The sequence below is a fragment of the Trypanosoma theileri genome (genome assembly GCF_002087225.1).
Source record: "Trypanosoma theileri isolate Edinburgh chromosome Unknown TM35_Tth_35_V1, whole genome shotgun sequence".
Classification (NCBI taxonomy): domain Eukaryota; phylum Euglenozoa; class Kinetoplastea; order Trypanosomatida; family Trypanosomatidae; genus Trypanosoma; species Trypanosoma theileri.
In genome coordinates, this window is record NW_021639877.1 from 61,372 (window position 1) to 79,885 (window position 18,514).

Sequence of the window (18,514 nt, forward strand, 5' to 3'; positions counted from 1 at the left end):
TTATTATTATTATTATTATTATTATTATTATTATTATTATTATTTGTTTATTCACCTAGATGTTTAGATTACTAGAGAAAAGAGAAGAAAAAAAGAATGATTGAATGAAGAATTTATGTATGTTTTTTTTTTTTCTTTGATTGTTTGATTGATCAATCATTTTTGTTTTATTTGTATGTTCCCAAAAATAGGCAGAGGTTTTACATGTCTCTGTGAATGGTTGTGTTAATGGGGGTACGTTTTGTTACTGAAGACGTACCTGCATCCTTATGTAATGCATTTTTTTTTTTTTCTTCATTCTCTGTGTGTTTTGTTCGTGTGGTCTTTGAGATTGGAGTAATAAACATTGAGTAGAACTCTTTACTACCCTTTTATTTGTAGGTGGTTTTTGAGTATGTGTTTCTTTGTCTGTCGGTGTGGGTGTAGATGATGGGGATAATAATTCCTGTATTTATTCCTTATCAACACTAACGTTTTCACTAATACAATACTTAGTAAGATTCTTGCTATAATTTGTTATGTACATTAATATATATCTGTATATATGTGTATGTATGTAGTCAGTCAAAGTCTCATGTATAATCATTTATGTTTCTTTTCTTATTTTTATTTTTTTTTACAACATGTACTTTATGTATATATATGTCTCTACGCATGTATTTAATACTTATTGATAACGGATCAATAAGCGTGGAAAAGGGCTAACACACAGGCAGAAATATATATATAAAGGAGTCCAACGTAAAAAAAAAAAAAAGAAAAAAAAAGAAAAAAACCCAGAAAGAACTAAAAAAGGAAAGTAAACTTGGACTATGTCTGGGGAACACGTAAAGTCACTCCAGTTGGACGATGATGATGTGCCACTACTTCCCCCATCAAAGGGACTCACATCAGAGAAGGCGGAAGCACTCCTTCAACAGTATGGTCGCAACGAACTACCACACAAGAAAACCCCTGGCTGGCTTATCTTTCTTCGCTGTTTGTGGGGTCCCATGCCAATTGCCATTTGGGTAGCTGTTGTAATTGAGTTTGCACTGCAGAACTTCCCTGACGGCGGCATTCTTCTCTTCATTCAGTTCGCCAACGCCAGTATTGGCTGGTACGAGACCACAAAGGCCGGGGATGCGGTGGCGGCGCTGCAGAACTCGCTGAAGCCCAGCGCCACCGTTATGCGGGATGGAACGTGGCAGATCATTGATGCGGCGTTAGTCGTGCCGGGGGATCTCGTCAAACTCGCCGCCGGCTCTGCGGTGCCCGCCGACTGCACCATTAACGAAGGGATTATCGACGTGGATGAGGCCGCCCTCACCGGTGAGTCGCTCCCCGTGTCGATGGGACCAGACCACATGCCGAAGATGGGATCCACCGTGGTGCGGGGGGAGGTGGATGGCACTGTGCAGTTCACAGGGCAGAAGACCTTCTTTGGCAAGACGGCGTTATTGTTGCAATCGGTAGAGGCAGACCTTGGTAGTATTCACTACGTGTTGATGCGTGTGATGTTCTCTTTGACATTGCTTTCTATGACTCTTTGTATTATTTGCTTTGGATATCTTATGGGTCATTATAAATTGGGATTCCGTGATTCACTGGAGTTTACCGTCGTCCTACTTGTTGTTTCAATTCCAATTGCTATCGAAATTGTTGTTACAACAACACTTGCGTTGGGCTCTAAAGAGTTATCAAAGAAAAAAGTTATTGTCACACGGTTATCCGCTATTGAAATGATGGCAGCTGTAAATATTCTTTGCTCTGATAAAACAGGAACACTAACGTTAAACAAAATGGAAATACAAAATGAATGCCATGTTTTCAGTAAAGAGTATAATCGCGAAAGCGTACTTGTATTGGCTGCTCTTGCCGCAAAATGGCGGGAACCCCCACGTGATGCACTTGATACAATGGTATTAGGTGCTGCTGACTTGGATGAGTGTGATAAGTATACTCAACTTGAATTTGTTCCATTTGATCCCCGAATTAAACGTACAGAAGCAACCCTACGAGGACCTGATGGTATTGTATTTAAAGTTACCAAAGGAGCACCAAATGTTGTACTACAGTTAGTACACAATCGAGATGCTATTAAGGCACAAGTGGAAAAAATTATTGAGGATTTAGGTAAACGTGGAATTCGATGTCTCACTGTTGCACGAACTAAAGAAGATCAAGAATGGCATATGGCAGGTATTTTAACATTTCTTGATCCTCCACGTCCTGACACACGTGAGACTATTCGTCGCAGTAAGGAATATGGAGTTGATGTGAAGATGGTAACAGGTGATCATCAATTAATTGCGAAAGAAATGGCTCGTATGCTTGATATGGATATAAATATACACACCTCAGAGGGTTTACCCAAATTCCCGGCCAGTGGAGACCCAAAGGATATTCCAAGTACATTGGGTGAAACTCATGGTGATATGATATTAAAATGTGGTGGATTTGCTCAAGTATACCCAGAACACAAATACCTTATTGTGGAAGCCCTACGACAACGAGGTTACACTGTTGCTATGACTGGAGATGGTGTAAATGATGCACCTGCCTTAAAACGATCTGATGTGGGTGTTGCTGTAGATGGTTCTACGGATGCAGCACGTGCTGCAGCTGATATGGTGTTAACTGGACCTGGTCTTAGTGTAGTAGTAGATGCTATGCTTATTGCTCGTGGAGTTTTTCAACGTATGGTATCCTTTTTAACATATCGTATTTCCGCTACTTTACAACTTGTGTTCTTTTTCTTCATTGGTGTTTTCGCCCTTCCATGCGAAAGATATAATATTGATGATCCACATTTCCGTTTCTTTCGTATACCGGTTCTTATGTTTATGCTTATTACATTACTTAATGACGGAACATTAATGACTATTGGTTATGACAACGTTGTACCTAGACAACGTCCTCAACGTTGGAATCTCCCTGTTATGTTCATCATTTCTTCTGTTCTTGCTGCCGTGGCTTGTCTTTCATCTTTATTATTATTGTGGATGGCACTGGACTCACACAATGAGAATTCATGGTTTAAAGGTCTTGGAATTCCACCCGTTTCACAAGGACAAATTGTGACGATGTTGTACTTGAAGGTCTCAGTTTCAGACTTTTTAACACTCTTTTCCTCCCGTACAGGTGCAGATTGGTTTTGGTCGTTTAGACCAAGTCTCATTCTGGTGGTTGGCGCTGTTTTTTCACTCATCATCTCTACTTGTGTTGCTGCCTTCTGGCCAGATAACAAAATGGACAACATCCCTGTTGTTGGCCTTTCACATGGTGATTCCACAGCACATAAATTACTGCCTCTGTGGGTTTGGATCTGGTGTATTGGTTGGTGGTTTTTGCAAGATATCTTTAAGGTAATTACATACAAGGTGCTGGAAAGATTTGATATATTCAATTACCGTACAATTGCGGAGGGGAGGTGGACTCCGTCAGCAAAGACGAGATTCCGCCGTCGCTCTCGGGGAATGAGTTTGGGTGCAACCGATAATGTTGAGCAACCTCTCTTGTATTAGGTGTGAAACGAAAAAGAACAAGGAAAAAGGAAAAGAAAAAAGAACCATCGAAAAAGTAAAAAAAGAAAAAAAAAAGAAAAGCATAACTAAAAAGAAAAAAGGAGTGATCGTGTTTGCACTTTCAATATAGAAGGAAGACAGTGAGTGTTTTTTTTTTTTTTTAAATAGGGCAATATGATTTTTTTCCGCTGCGGTCTTATCGCGTTTTTTTTTTGTATATATATATATATATGAGTATATCTGTGTATGTGTCTTTGTGTGTGTGTCTGTGAAAAGAATAAAGAAAAAGAAACAGAACATCGCGAATAACTAGGACGAGAACATAGAAAAAATAGGTAAAAACGAGTAAGGTTGTGTATGTACACTTTATGTCTCGACCTCAAATTGTATCGAGAGTGCTTCATACTGAGAAGTGAAAAAATTTAAATGATTGTAGTAGAAGGATGATAAGGGACCCGAGAATAATTAGGGGAATAAGGGTAGATTAAGAGTACACGGGAGGTGTTGAGAGACTTCTCTGGGTCAGAGGTCTTTAACATTTTCTGATGTCTTTTTTTTTTTTTGTAAGGTCTACGTTTTTTTTTTTTTTATGTTATTTATTTCTTTTATTATTATTATTATTATTATTATTATTATTGCTGTTGAGACTTGTTAACTGCATTGACGAAAAAGAACTTTTACTGCGTGTGTTTTTTTTTTTTTTCACTGGGTATTTCAATTATGAACATTTTTTTCTTTTATTATTATTATTTCGAAATATTTATAAGCGAGTGATGATGATTGGAGTGCCAATGTGAATGTGTACAGAAGTGTAAGAGATTGTGAATGCATTTGATAGGTTTCTTGCATTTGGTATATTAACCTCATTCTTCTTGGCTTTTTACTGGCACTCTTAGTGAAAGGGCAGAATAAAGGGAGTGACAGTATTCACGGAAACGAGGATTTTGCGACTTCTCGGTGGAGTATCACTATGATTCCTTGCCATACTCTTTTGTTCTGTTTTTCTTTTTCACTTTTTTTTTAATTATCCCAGACACAGAAGGGAGTGATATGCTTCTTTTCTTACCTTATTTGTTTTTTTTTTGTTTTTTCTCATTTTCATTCATTTGTAAACTTATTTTGCTTCCTCCCTTTTTTTTTTCTTTGTTTCTATTTACGACCTGGTTTCCCACATACACATATACAAACCTGTACATTTGAAAGGGAAGGAGAATGCAGCAGACTAGTACTGCTGCGGGCTTTGCCTTCAGGCGTGCCTGCCAACAGGGAAATATGCGGGCGGTGCAGGACTTTATTCGCCACGGCTGTGATGTGGAGAGCACTGCGGACGATGGCTGCACGGCACTTTGGCTGGCGGCGGAGGCGGGCCACGCGGAGGTCGTTGAGTTTCTCTGCTCGAGAGGAGCCAACGTGAATGCCGGCAAACAATCCGGACACGCCACACCACTTTTTGTGGCGGCCCAAAATGGATGCTTGACTGCAGCGCGGGTGTTGCTGCATTACGGCGCGGATCCCAACAGCTGCAGAGACACTGGAGCCACGCCGCTGTTTATTGCGGCACAGCAGGGGTATCTAGAGATGCTGCAGCTGCTGCTTGACAGCGGGGCGCGGGCTGCGATAAGAAATCGTCAGGGAGTTTCCCCAATGATGGTAGCAGCGTATCAGGGACATGTGAATTGTGTCTTGTTGCTCTTGGAGGCGGGGTGTGATCCGTATGAAGTGGCGCTGGGGCGGAACACAATTGAGTGGGGCGAAGCCGGTGGCTTTGGAAAAGAAGTTGCACAGGCTGTAATGCAGCAATTAGGAACTCTTAAAACTGAAGAGAAGGAAGAGAATGTAATTCCCTGGCGTTCACCTAGTACTAGTGGCAAAAGTAATCTAGTGCGTGGGCAACATCGGGATGCACACTCCTACTTGGGTCTATCGAGATCTGCATCGGAAACTTCAGGAAAAACGCATGATTGTCGAGGTACGTCTCTGCACAGTACCGTGGGGAGTAATTATGAACCTCAGTTTCTATTACGTAAGCAACAACACTCACGCTCTGCGAATACAGGAACGAAGGATCTCAGCAGACAATCTGGGTGTAGTGAATCTGTGAAGAGTCGTGGTTTACGATCTTCTTCCCATGTCGTGAAGTCATCATCGTCTGCACCTTCTAGTCGACTTCAGGAGATGATAAAACGTGAAATAGAGGAAAATGCGGCCTTTGAGAAGATGCAGAGAAGTCGTTTTCAGACTAACGGCTCTGGAAAGGTTTTTAGTGATGTATCGGAACCTGTAAAGGTGAAAGAGACCCATGAAAAATGGGAAATATGGAAACAAATGTTGCAGGAACGATTGAGTGATTGATAGAGTGGTAAATATATATATATATATGTGGGTATTATTCTTTTTTTTCTTATTGTGGATACACGCGCGTCAGTGTGTACTGTAACGATACATTGTGTGGAGGAAAATAATATTGTTGTTATCTGTGTCATTATTTCAAACAGCAACACAGTTCCTTGTATTTTATTGTATTTTTTTTCTTCATTTCTTTGCTTTTTTTTTGTTTCTTTTAATAGTCACTCTCCCTGTTTTTTGTTTTTTCGACACAGTTTTTATTTTTATTTGGTTATCGAACCTTCTTTTATTTTTTGTTTCATGATCTCTGATTTTCTTCTCTTTTTTCTTCTTTGTTTTCTTTTTTCTTTCTTATGTGTAAAATAGAGTGTAGTGGTAGTGTAGGTGCGGTTAATGCCACGGCCTAACAAGGGCGGTGAGGCGCAGCAGCAGGTGAGGACAGAGCACATTGTGCGACTCGAGGTGCAGCGGCGCCATGCAAAGGGATTACTGCGGGTATTTGACACGATGATTGGCGACTTGGATGATCAGTTGATGTACGTGGCACAGTTTAAGAAGGAGTGGCTGCAACACCGCAAAGAGCTCGAGGCTGCACGGCAGCAAATCATCGCAGAGGAACTTACCCAGCGGGAGAAAAGAGAGGAGGCGTACTTGCAAGCACTGGCAGAGCTAGCCCGTGGTAAGAAGAAATCCACAAAGGTAGAGCGTAGCACGAGTCTAAGTATTACAAGAGAAGATTGAAGGTTGAAAGAAGAGGAAGAAGAAATATAGGCTTTTTCTTGATTTGTTCTTGTATTGTATGCATATTTCTGTTTGTTTTTTACTGCAGTGGAAATTCCGTGTTCTTTTTTTTTGTTGTTGTTGTTGTTGCTCCTGAGTTTGTTTCTTTGTTGTTTCTTTCTTTACAATGATATCCACTTATAAAAGAGATATGTGAAGGAACTGTGTTACTTTCTCTATATGTTAGATTTTTTTGTTGTATTTAAGAGTGGAAAAGTAAAGTGCAAAAGAAGAATGTAGAGCTCCTCAACGGTGTCTTCGGTATGACATGACTGTAGACAGTGTTTGCTTGATTTTTTTTTTTTCATCAGAAAAAGTGAGTTTTTTTTTTTTTTTTGTGGTATTTACATGATATTATGGGAGGGATTTATTCTTTTCTTCCCGTTCCTGAAGTGACTGTTGTATATTTATTCCTTTATATATCTCTCTTTTTTTTTATTAAATCATATTATATGTTTATTCGAGGCTCGTGAGGGCGAATTAAGTGAGCCTGTATTCTTAGATTTAGATCAGAGAGTTTCTCTGCCAGTGAGTGAAGAGATCACTCGTGGCATATTAATAGAAGCAATTATACCCTAATAATAAGTTTCTAGGGGAACTGGTGGTGGTGGGTGAATATACATTTACTGTTATTTGTGGCTGTGGTACTGCAACAACAACAACAACAACAACAACAACAACAACAACAACAAGGACAAAAGGCATAATATGTCTGAATACAAAACACCCGGTCGACAGGCATCAACTCTGACTTTGAATGCAGGAAATAACGGAAGTGTTGGTAGGCGAGTAGTGCGTTCCGCTCTTGAGCTTCTCGCAGACACAGCATCCCCTGAACTTCTCAAACAACAAGCACCACCCTCATGTACGAGCGGCCCTCGCAAACAGAAATTCACTGTAACCTACGCTACAGATCCACCAGGAAGGGTTGAAGAGATTATGCCAGGATCACCTCTCAACCGTACTCTTCCACCGCAGCAAGAACAGAAGTGGTCCTCTTTGACAACAGGTGTAGTTGGATGTGATGATGTTAGTAGTGGTAGTGTTGGTGGTGGCTGTAGTGTAATTGAGGAACCGAGCACGTTGTTGTTTTTATCACCAGCCTCCAGTACAACAGGGGGTGACAGTGCCGTCAAGAAACGTCTCTTCAAGAAGAGAAAAAAGGCAATAAGACTTACTGATTCTTCTAAGAAACTGGCGGCTACGGCGGCAGCGGCAGCCTCTAGAGAGAAGTGGCACATGGATGAAAGTGATAGAGACAATGACGAAGATAAGAAAAACATCAGTGGTAGCAGCAGCAGCAGGAGGAAGAGTCCTCGTGATAACGATAATCTGCTTAGTAGGAGCGAACCACTTTTCACAGAGGAAGAAGTGCGGCATCGGATTTCGCTGGCGTTGAAGGCGTACGAGACACAACGAGACGCAGAGGAAGAATCTGTATTGCAGGAAGTGGGTCACGAGATTGAGACACAAAATGAACGTTATGAAAAGTTACTGCAAGAGAAGGAGGCCATTGCTGCAGAGCGGGATGTTCTGCAGGAGAAAATGGAGCAACTCGCCCGGGAGTGTGAATCATTACAGTCTACTATAGCCGAATTGCATCAGGAACTGCAAGAAGAACGAGATAAGGTTGGTCGTGTGGAAGTGGAGTTGTGCCATGCACAGGATGAAAAGCGTCTAGCCACAACTAATATGCAGCAAGAGTTAAACTTTGAAAGGGCGCAATGGAATTTAGCTCAAGAAGAAATGCGACGGCAAATTAATGAATTTGAAACACAATTACAGATTCGTGCATCTGAATGGCGTGAGTTGCAAGATTCAATGGATTTTAAGGAAAGTGAAAGAGTACGATTATCAGAGCAGTTGGAAATAAGCCAAAAAGAAATACATCAGCGAAAACAGCAGATGGACGAATTGAAATCCTCAAATGCAGAGTTGCAGGAATTGGCACGAGCGAAGGATGCACTTATTCGTCAGCTGCAGCATAAAGTACAGGAGACAGAAAAGATAGTGCGACAAACTACAGCATCAACGCGGGATGAACAGACTCAACATGAGTCGCGTCTGCGTGGAGTGGAAGAGGCGCTGAAACAGCAGACAGATGAGGTGCGACGCAATATACACCGCATCCACATGCTTGAAGCAGATCAGGTAAAGGCGGAGAAGACTGCGAAGGCACTGCGTCGAACGATTCGTGATACTCTCAGCGGTTTTACAGAACTGCAATCGGCGTTGGAGACACTTGTAGAAACATTTGGTACACGTCAGCGTCCTGCACCATTAATTCAACGCGGTCTGAAGGGTGCACTGTTTCCACCAGAGCGCCGTGAAGTGGAAACTTTACTGACTTCACGAAGGGATTTTACTTCTTCTGCTGGTGGTGTTTTTATTAGAGGTGAAAGTGTCGAAACTGATCAAGACTGTGAAACAGTAATGATGTTAGAGGAAGAAAATGAGGAAGAAGATAGTCTTTTAGGACTTGTTACTCACAAAGAGCTTCGCGAGGACTTGAAGAAGAATCGTTTTGTATCAAAGAAGGCTGAAAGTACAAAACAACAAAAACAAAACCATATTCAGCAGAAACAATCTTCCTTACAACAATCCGCTTCTCGAAAAGGAACACTCGAGAGTGGTAAGGACGAGGGAGATGACTGTGGACGACTGCAGCGGTGTCAACGACAGTGCGAACGTCTGTTGGAAACATTACATCAAGTTTTTCTTCAGCGTCAAAAAGAATATCGTCGTCACATTGAGCGTTTAGAGGCCCAACAGAAAGATCAGAGTAATCAGGAATTGATTCGCTGCCGTGAGGAACTTACTGCGTGCCAGGCGAAATATGAAGAAAGCCAGAAACAACAACAACAATTGTCGCAGGAGTTTCGACGACGAAGTAGCGAGGTCCAGCATCTGGAGACGAAACTAGCTGAGATGCGGACTGTAGAACAGGGAGCTAAGGCACAGCAGAAACGATTGCTGGTAAGTGTGGAGGAACTACAGCGCGAGCGTGGTATTCTTCAGCTTCAGCTTGAGGCGAGTCAACAGGAGTGTGTGGAGTTGCGTGAACAGTGTGAGTCTATTCGCTCCGAGACGGGACAAGCGCAAGAGCGTTTAAGGCGTCTTGAAGAACAACAACATACACGGGAAGAGGAACATAAAGCGAAAGAGAAGGCGCTTGCAAAACTGGCGCGCCTCACAGAGAAGCTGAAAAAGACGGAAATGGATTGTCAATCACTTCGTGATGAGAATGATCTCCTCTCAACCAAGGTGAAGTCTATGTTACTGCAACTGCAAACTGCTAGGATGCATAGGAGTAAAGTGGTTACCCAACCGACACAGCACCAACAAGAGCAACGTGAAGAGTTAAATAGATTGACGAAGGAATTAGGTGCGTTACGTCAACTGCAAGAATCTGCTGTACAAGTTCAAGCAAAAGAACGTGATAAGTCGGAATCTTCTTTGAGTAAACTTCGTGCTCAGAACGAGGAGTTACGAGAGAAATTGGTACAGGAGCAACGTGCCCTCGCTGATATTCGCAACGAGGCTGAATTAGAGAGAAGGGCAGAAGCAGCCACATTGCGTACACTTCTAACCATACATCAAGGCAGTTCTGAAGCATCCAATGAGGTTTGCACAGGTGGGGGCACTAGGGAAGAGGTACAGCAGCGGTTATTCGACTCTACCCCTAGATCACATGTGAGGGAGCGTAGCAACAGTGTTGTTACTACTGATGGTGTTGGTAAAAATAATAATAATAATAATAATAATAATACTGGTGCTGTTTATGTGGAGATGACCACTGCTGAGATGCGCGGGCAGGCAGTGTCACTGGCGCAACGAGCTGTACTTGAACTTGCGCGACTGCGGGAGGCGCTGGCTCAAGGGTCAAGTCTTGAGTCTAGTGAAACCAAGAATAAGAAAAACAACACCAAGAGTAGTAACAATAATACCAAGTTGGAGGAGTTTCGGGCAGTAGAGAAACTTGCGTGGGAGGCGGCACAGCAGTCCGCTGTTCGACGACGATCATCTGGAGGTGATGAGTGGGATGCGAATGCCTTACCGCCACCACCCCGCGTAACACCAATGCTGCGAAGTGCAATACAACCAGTTCAGAAACTACAACGTCAAGATCAAGAAAATTCAGTCAAAACACCGAATCGACGATCGGTATCACATAAATCTCCGTCTCCGAGGCAACTGGATGTTGATGTGATTTCTGCTGGGATGTTGAAAAATGCAGCAATCAGTACACGGAGTTTACCACGCAATTGCACCATATCTTCTTCACTAACGTCTATGGGTGGTGTCTCAAGGTCCCACTCAGGGCAGAGAGTTCTAGATGGTAGTAATTCACCAGGCCGACCACCTATGTTGCGCGCAGCTTCAGCGCGATAGTTTTTATTTTTACCACCTTCACAAACATTTTCTGCTGTTTTTTTTTTTGATGATGTTCTTCTTCTTGACCTTTACCTTGATTTATGAGGGGAGAAGAAAAATACATTTATAGATAGATAAATTATTAGATGCAATTTGCGAGATTCATTTGGTGGAGGGAGTTACTTTGATTGTGTTTGTACATAAAGAGTGACTTCTTTTTTTTTTTTTTTTCCACCCTTTCCCGTTTTTATTTTTGTTTTTATATTTTTTTTTTTTGGTGATTTATGGTTTTTTCTCTTGTTGTTGCAGAAGAAGGACAGGAACTTTCCTGTTTGGTATTGCTATGCTCTCGTTTTTTTTTTGTTGCCCTACTGATTTTTTTTTTTTATTTTTCTTCTTTCTTTTTTTAAAAAAAATGATTTATAACTTTCTTCTTTTTTTGGTTTCTGCCCAGCAGGAATTTGAGGGAGAGTGGTTGAGATTCAGTGGAACTGGAGGGGGAAAAAAAAGAAAAAAAGATTACAAAACTCCAAATAAAGGAAAAAGAAAAAAAAAAAACATCATAAAAGAAAGACACTGGGATTGCACGTATAATGTCCGCTAGACAGTTACGCCGTCTGCAGAATCTCGTTAAAGCTTCAACTGGGGCTGATGCGGACGACGACACGGCGGAGTTTCCTTCAACGATGCAGTTGCCCAAGAACGGAGGAAGGTCAAAGGGACAACGACGGAAGATGAACCAAGAAGTACTGGAACAAAAACAAGAAAAAAAACACCAACAGGAAGGAGATGAAAAGGAGAAGAAACAACAAGAACATCACGAAGAACAACCGGTAATTACAAAGACTCCAAAATATGAGGTCCGTGCGGAGAGAACCCCTGACGTTGAGCACAGTAGTGTGCAACACCCCACGTCTAGCACGAAGGAATGCAGCCTTACAGAGCCCAAGGCGGTGGGAGGGACTTCCACCTCCACAACTCCCGCTGCTGCTGGACGGAGGCGGGGGCAGAGGAGCCGGCGGCGGGGCCGGGCGGCGGAGGAGGAGGCAGAGGAGGAACGACTGCTGGCCGCCGTGCTGCGCCAGCGGGAGTTGGAGGCGGGCCGCAGCGGTCAAGACAACTCCACACTGACAGCAGACAGACACGGGGACGAAGCCGTAGGGGAAACCGCAGACCTCCTCACACTCCTCTCGGTGTGTAATCCAAAGATGCTTGATTCACGACTGGAGCGTATCCGTCGCTTTGGACGGGAAGCCGTAGAAGACATTGGCGATGGAAGAGTTCCCCAACGGCGTCCAGAGAACAGACCATCATCGCTTTTCTATACAGAAAATATGATCCCTACAGTTCGATTTCGTCACAGTATCCTAGCTACACCAAATCGCTATTCATGGCCACCATATGATGGTCTAGGGGCTGTACTTGTAGTGAAGGAGAAAAAGCAGCGTAAAACCAGTAAAAACGATTTATCAGGTAAAAATGGGAGTGAAACTTGTAGTGGTGGTAGTAGTAGTAGTAATGGTAACAATGGATCGGTTGTCTATTATTTAGATACTTCTAATCCAGATATGCATCGTGCAGATGCAGCACTTGCCATGTGTGAATTTAATAATCGGGGTATAGAAGGTTTATTGGAATGTTTATCTGTTTCACCCTATCATGTTCCAACACTTATTCTTACAAGTAATGTATTTGAAATGATGGGTAATGTTCCAAAAGCCCAAGATGCCATTGATATTGCACTTTACCACGTTGGTGTACTGTTTTCACGTTTTCCATTGCAACAAACGGTACGTCAGCGATGTCTACCTTTTGCTATTACATCTAACAAACAAGTTTTTCAGATTCTTCGATGTGGAGTACATCAATCACTTAAGAAAGCTGCTACTCAAACGGCATGGGAGATTGCCAAATTACTTTATTCTCTTGATGATACAGACCCGTTTGGAATGTTGTTACTACTGGATTACCTTGCACTTCGAAGAAAAGGATGGGGATGGTTATTGCAGGTATATTTTATTATAATGCATGAACTCCAAAAGAATACTACAGGGGATTCAAATGAAATGACAGATTCTTTGTCTAACCACAGTTTGGCATTATCACTTTCAACTTTACCTGGTTTTTTCTTTAGTGCTGCCTTGGCCAAGTATTTTCTAGAACGGGAGCAGACAAATGTTACCGGTACTACTGGGGAAGGGAAAAAAGGTAAAGTACCCAAAGTAATACGTGATATGACACCCGAACAGCTTCATGCCTTTCATAATACTCCATCCGCGATGGAAATGTTAGCAGATGCCATTGGAAGATTTCCTTCTGCATCTGTACTTCTCGTTGAGAAGCTTGGAAGTTCTAGTATACCTTCTTTATCAGAGGCCTGGCAAGAAATTGTAAAGGCGAATGAAGCAATTAGTAGTGGTGATGAATCCTATTTGCATGTGATACAACTCTGGGTAGCAAGAAATGTGGAAATGTGGAAAGCTGCTGAACCTGCTGCCTTCTTACGACGTGTTATTACAGAAGATAATGGGGTTTGGCTAAAAACTCATAGTTTTCCTGCTTCTACTATTGCTGTTGCTGCTTCTAAATCAGATCACTCTTCTCATTTAACACCATGGCAGCATTTATTGCTTAAAGAAGAGGATGTAATGGGGCAAACAGTATCAGCAATTCCGGCGCATTTGCTTAATTCTGAAGAATATACAGAAGAGGACATGCGTGATGAAATGCGGCGAATGGTACCAGAAGCAATTGCTTCAGATGATCACGACACACTTTTGCGCTTTGAGGCTCTTTACGGTCCACTTGAACCCCCAACATTATCACCATCAGAGCGACTAGCACGCTATGATGAAATGTTCACAACAGATCAGCAGAATCAGCGGTTCCAAGAGCCACGTGTCGGATTATGGTTTGTATTGCGTAGATTCCTACCATCGAATATTGTGCGGGACATGCAGCTGAGAAGTGCGCTGCAGGAGAATGGAGTGCCTGACCCTGTTGTTCAGCAAGATCATTGGGGAACAGACGAAGAAGAAGGTGATGAGGATTCTTTTTCAACAGAGGGTAGTTGGTTTACTGATGAAACCATTGTGACCGATGAAGATGATGATGAAGAAGAAGAAGAAAATATTTGATGGTGTATAAGTGTATGAGTTTTTATGAGTGGAGGATGACATGGAGTGTCTGCTGTGAACGTATGTTGTTCTTTGTTTGCTTGAGTTTATTATTATTGATATTCTTTATACATATTAGTTCTAACTATTAAGTGTTCCTATTGTGTAGTCACCTTTTTGCCTTCTAACTTTTTTTTTCTTTTTCTTGCTGCATCAAAATATCGAGCAGAAAGGGGAAGAAGGGGTGGGTTGGGGGTCGTGGGGTGACATGTGGTCTTGGTGGAGTTCTGCATCTCAACCCATAAATACAACTACATCATCATCATCATCATCAAAAACAACAGAAATGAATGGTTACTCACTCACTCTGGAGGAAAAGTTGCAACGAGTCACAGCTAACGACATTGCACACGTAACAGTAAAAGATGTGGAGCGTGTAAAGCGGCAAGTGACACCAGAAGAACTACAACGTGCGATGCGTGTGATGCTAGAGGATAATAGGTACGCTGAGGTGATAGCGTCGGCTTCTTCTTCATCGTTGCGTGCTGCCGCCACTGATCTGACAGCAGTACAGCGTCACAGTTTAACGATAGTTACAAAAACAAATCTTCTTGCACTCTATAATGTTCTCTCTCATGTGACGGAGAGACACTTGGCAGAAATCAACGCTATTTTCGGTTTTGAAAACTGAGAGGGTTTACGGCTACGACATAATTGGCGGATGACAGCTGTGTGTGTGTCTTTATAGTTGAGTTTGGAAGAAAGGTACCCATTTTTTTTTTCTCTCTTTTTCTTTTTGTCTTTGTCTCTGTTATTCTCTGTTTTACTTGCACAGAAATTTTTTTATGAGTTTCTTTTTCTTTTTTCTTTTTTTATCTGTGTTAGTGTGCAGGTTTTTTTTTTTTCTTTTTAAACGGTCAACGTGATTTTTAGTTTTTTGTTCTTTTGCGCATATTCGGTGTATACGAGATGGCATCTAGAGCTTCTCAATATCTTTCGCAGGACTCAATCTATTATCAGCAGCAGCAACAACAGGGTCCAAGTGCGTCTGGTAAGCATTGGGCACGTGTATTTCTTATTATGTCTTGTGTATCAACGGGCCTTATTATGGCCTCTAGCTTTATGAACCTCATTACGTTTAGCTTTGGAATCTCAACCTTTGTCTTAGAGGTATATCTTGTAATACTGAGTTTCTTTGCCCTCACGGCTGAACTTCGACAGGTGAAGTGTCTACGAGGTCTCATATATCACTGGCTGAAGTATCTTTATTTTCTTTCCACATACACTGGTCGAGGTTTTTTCTACATTTTCTTGGGTACTCTTGCCTTTGGAGGGAGTGTCTTGCGTTACATTGCATCTGGAACTGCGGTATCTCTCGGCATTATCATGATTGTTGTAAATATATTTGTCAAACTGCCTGAGTTTGTGGATGCACAGGTGGTTAGAGAGGAAGAAGCTGCACGCCGTGCAGCCACTACTGCAGCAGCAGCTAATATGTTCAACAGTGTTGTAATGAACCCTGGTAATGGTAAAGGTACCGCTGCTGCTGTTCCAACTGCTGGTGATGGTTCAAAATACATACCACCTGGTATGAACGAAGGGCCCAATGCATTGTAAAATTAGTTACATAAAGGTAACCTTCTACCTCCCTCCTACCTCCCCGTGGACTTTCACAGCACTGGAAAACTCTGTGTACGTATGTATGTGTGTATGTGTTTGTGTTATACCTTTCGAAGAGAAGGAACCTTCTGCTTGTTGACATTGTTCATATATATATATATGTAGGGGATGAGGTATGGTGAGGTATTGATATATCTCAGTTTTATGGATAATATTACCGAGAATCTTTTTGTAAAAAAATGTTTGTGGTAATGCAGAACTCTAATTATGCAAAGTATGGGAGTGATTTTACTGATGCACGCAATGCCTTTTTTTTTCTTGTGCTTTATTAATCTTCATTATACCTTGGGGGACAAAATGTCCCTCTTCAGAGGTGGAAAAAAGATGATCGATGAGGCAGTAGTTACAGCAAGGAGATTTGCTGGGGGAAGAGTTCTACAAATCTATCACCCTCTGAAATAGAGAGTGTATGTTGTCTATTTCACTCTCTCTCTATAGTGTATGAGTGTAAAGGTGTCTATATTTGGTTGTACGTATTGTGTAAAGAAAGCGTTGGGTCTCTGGGGTCATGGGTCTTTGTAGAAATTATTAAAAGGAGATCTGTATTTTTTTTTTTTACGTGTTTTTTCGTGATTGATACTTTAGGTAAATGTTGTAACTGTTTAGGTTATCTGAATAACACGGTAAAGTGAAATTCTATTGTACATAATGGTGTAAGTCATGTATTTTTTTTTTATTCTTTTTATTTTATTTTTAAAGAAACAAAACGAAAGAGAGCAACAGCAACCAACGTAGCAGGTGGAATGGCGGGTGATAACTCTGATGCCCCTCCGCCGGAGCGCAGTGCACGAGTGCGTCCGAAGCGTCGCAACGATATTCCAGCCGTGCGCCGGCGGGCGGCGATTGACCCACGCTTCAGTGATCTCTACGGCACGGCGGATGAGCAGCAGTTCGAGCAGCACTACAAGTTCCTGCGGGAGCAGCAGGAGGAGGAGCAGAGGCGCCGCCGGCACCGCATACGCTGTCTGAAGTGCCTCATCCGCCGCGGGGAGCTGGAGGAGAGCGGGGCGGATCTCGCGGAGTACGACCTCTCCGAGAATGAGCGCGAGGTGTTTGGCGAAGATCACCTGGACGAGCTGGCGGACATGCGTCTGCAGCCGCTGGCCACACTGCAGGCGGAGCTGCAGCAACTCCAGCGCGAGTCTCAACTGCACGTCTCGCGCGAAAAGGGCCGGCAGGCGCGCAGTGCCGCTGTGGCGGTGAAACGCGAAGTCGTCACCCGCGAGGCGGCGGCGGTGCGGGCGGGCGTCAAGCGGCGGGCGTTCGTTCCGCGCCGATCGGAGCTGCGGCGGGCGGTGTTGGCCGATAAGTTCGAGCGACTGGAGCAGCGGGGAGGGAAGGCGGCGGTGGACAAGTACGTGGAGCGCAAGAGTCGGCGACATCCGTAAAGGTGGGGGCTGCATAGAGTGAAGGAATAAATAAATGAATGAATGAATGAATGGGAGAAAAAAAGTAAAGGATATTTGTGATAAATATATATATCAGTGTGTGTGTGTGTGTGTTATTTTTACTTTTGAATCCCTGAAATTTTCTTCTACCAGACAACAATTTTGTATTATGTTTTAATTCGTTTAAATATATTCAATCTTGAGAATGAACCTCTATTGGGTCTCATTCTTAGGGAAACAGAATGAAAGGACACCAAGAAATATAGAAGTGTGGACGTGCAATTCTTTTTTTTTTTTCTATTGAGTGCGCTATACAATAACGCTAACAAGGAGAGAAAGGTAGGAAAAGAAAGAGGTAGAGAGTATTCACTTTCTTCACTTCTTTTTTTTTTCTTTCACTCTATCTATTTCTCTCTTTCTCTTCCTAATTCAAGAGAGGGATTCCTTCTGCAGTTCTCAAGTGATAGAGTTAACCTTGTTGTTGTTATTGTTGATTACCTCTTCTTGTTTATGTCCTTGTATTTGCAGTCTGTGCTTCTTTTGTTGTGATATTGGTGTTTGTTTACCACCATATCTTATTCTGACTCATCACAACGTTTTTCTTGTTTGCTTTCTTTCTTGTGTCGTGTTTTTTTTTTTTTCGATACTGCATATGAAGATTTTGTTCTCTTCTTCTTTGCTGTGTGAGCTATGTGGATCCTTTTTTTTATTTTATTATAAAAAAATAAAATGAGATGAACTGTTCTACCCTATTTTTGGATTCATAAAAAAAGACATCGTCTTTCTTGTCTCTTTATTTCCAAAGCACTGAATCCATATTGAATGCCTGGAAGTAGTATTCATGGTTGTTATTATTATTGTTATTATTATTATTGTTCTGGTGACTGAACCCCGTTAATTCCCTAACTCCCATTGCAAAAAAAAAAAAAGTTTTTTTTTTGTTTCTATTTGCAGTCTGTACAGAGTGTGGGAAGGAGAAAGTAGTAGTTTTTTTTTTTTCTTGAATTGGCGTATGGATAGTGTGTTTGGTTGAGAAAGAAAAATAAAAAAAGAAAGAATGAAAGCCAAGCGAAGAGAATAGTGAGACATTGAGGATACAACACACCCTTGTAAATTTTCTTTTTATTTGTTTAATCTTCTCATTAACTAAATAAAATGAATCTTGTGTATTTATGTGTTCTGGATGCCCAATTGTTTTGCGTATCAGAGGAATTGTATTTCTCGTTTTTGTTAACTTTTTTAAAAATGAATTTTTGTATAGTGTTGCGTACATTCACATATATATATATACACACACACAAAGAGAGAGATAAATAGATACATA

The 18,514-nt window shown here is 41.9% G+C and overlaps 8 protein-coding genes across 8 annotated transcripts; all 8 read left to right on the top strand.

Moving 5' to 3' along the window:
• Nucleotides 1-812: 812 nt before the first annotated feature.
• Nucleotides 813-3,506, top strand: TM35_000351200 (putative proton motive ATPase; the record flags this gene model as incomplete). The annotated part of the gene is made up of 1 exon (XM_029029173.1): nt 813-3,506. One exon carries the CDS (start codon nt 813-815, stop codon nt 3,504-3,506), a length of 2,694 nt encoding a protein of 897 aa, XP_028879442.1.
• Nucleotides 3,507-4,718: 1,212 nt separating this feature from the next.
• TM35_000351210 (ankyrin) lies at nt 4,719-5,858 on the top strand (the record flags this gene model as incomplete). Its single annotated transcript, XM_029029174.1, has 1 exon — nt 4,719-5,858. The coding sequence occupies one exon, from the start codon at nt 4,719-4,721 to the stop codon at nt 5,856-5,858; it is 1,140 nt and encodes a 379-aa protein (XP_028879443.1).
• Nucleotides 5,859-6,245: 387 nt separating this feature from the next.
• TM35_000351220 (uncharacterized protein) lies at nt 6,246-6,593 on the top strand (the record flags this gene model as incomplete). The annotated part of the gene is made up of 1 exon (XM_029029175.1): nt 6,246-6,593. The coding sequence occupies one exon, from the start codon at nt 6,246-6,248 to the stop codon at nt 6,591-6,593; it is 348 nt and encodes a 115-aa protein (XP_028879444.1).
• A 747-nt stretch (nt 6,594-7,340) lies between these two features.
• On the top strand, nt 7,341-11,024 carry TM35_000351230 (uncharacterized protein; the record flags this gene model as incomplete). The annotated part of the gene is made up of 1 exon (XM_029029176.1): nt 7,341-11,024. One exon carries the CDS (start codon nt 7,341-7,343, stop codon nt 11,022-11,024), a length of 3,684 nt encoding a protein of 1,227 aa, XP_028879445.1.
• A 575-nt stretch (nt 11,025-11,599) lies between these two features.
• On the top strand, nt 11,600-14,143 carry TM35_000351240 (uncharacterized protein; the record flags this gene model as incomplete). The annotated part of the gene is made up of 1 exon (XM_029029177.1): nt 11,600-14,143. The coding sequence occupies one exon, from the start codon at nt 11,600-11,602 to the stop codon at nt 14,141-14,143; it is 2,544 nt and encodes an 847-aa protein (XP_028879446.1).
• A 247-nt stretch (nt 14,144-14,390) lies between these two features.
• On the top strand, nt 14,391-14,813 carry TM35_000351250 (uncharacterized protein; the record flags this gene model as incomplete). The annotated part of the gene is made up of 1 exon (XM_029029178.1): nt 14,391-14,813. One exon carries the CDS (start codon nt 14,391-14,393, stop codon nt 14,811-14,813), a length of 423 nt encoding a protein of 140 aa, XP_028879447.1.
• Nucleotides 14,814-15,091: 278 nt separating this feature from the next.
• TM35_000351260 (uncharacterized protein) lies at nt 15,092-15,739 on the top strand (the record flags this gene model as incomplete). The annotated part of the gene is made up of 1 exon (XM_029029179.1): nt 15,092-15,739. The coding sequence occupies one exon, from the start codon at nt 15,092-15,094 to the stop codon at nt 15,737-15,739; it is 648 nt and encodes a 215-aa protein (XP_028879448.1).
• Nucleotides 15,740-16,545: 806 nt separating this feature from the next.
• On the top strand, nt 16,546-17,190 carry TM35_000351270 (uncharacterized protein; the record flags this gene model as incomplete). Its single annotated transcript, XM_029029180.1, has 1 exon — nt 16,546-17,190. One exon carries the CDS (start codon nt 16,546-16,548, stop codon nt 17,188-17,190), a length of 645 nt encoding a protein of 214 aa, XP_028879449.1.
• Nucleotides 17,191-18,514: the final 1,324 nt, after the last annotated feature.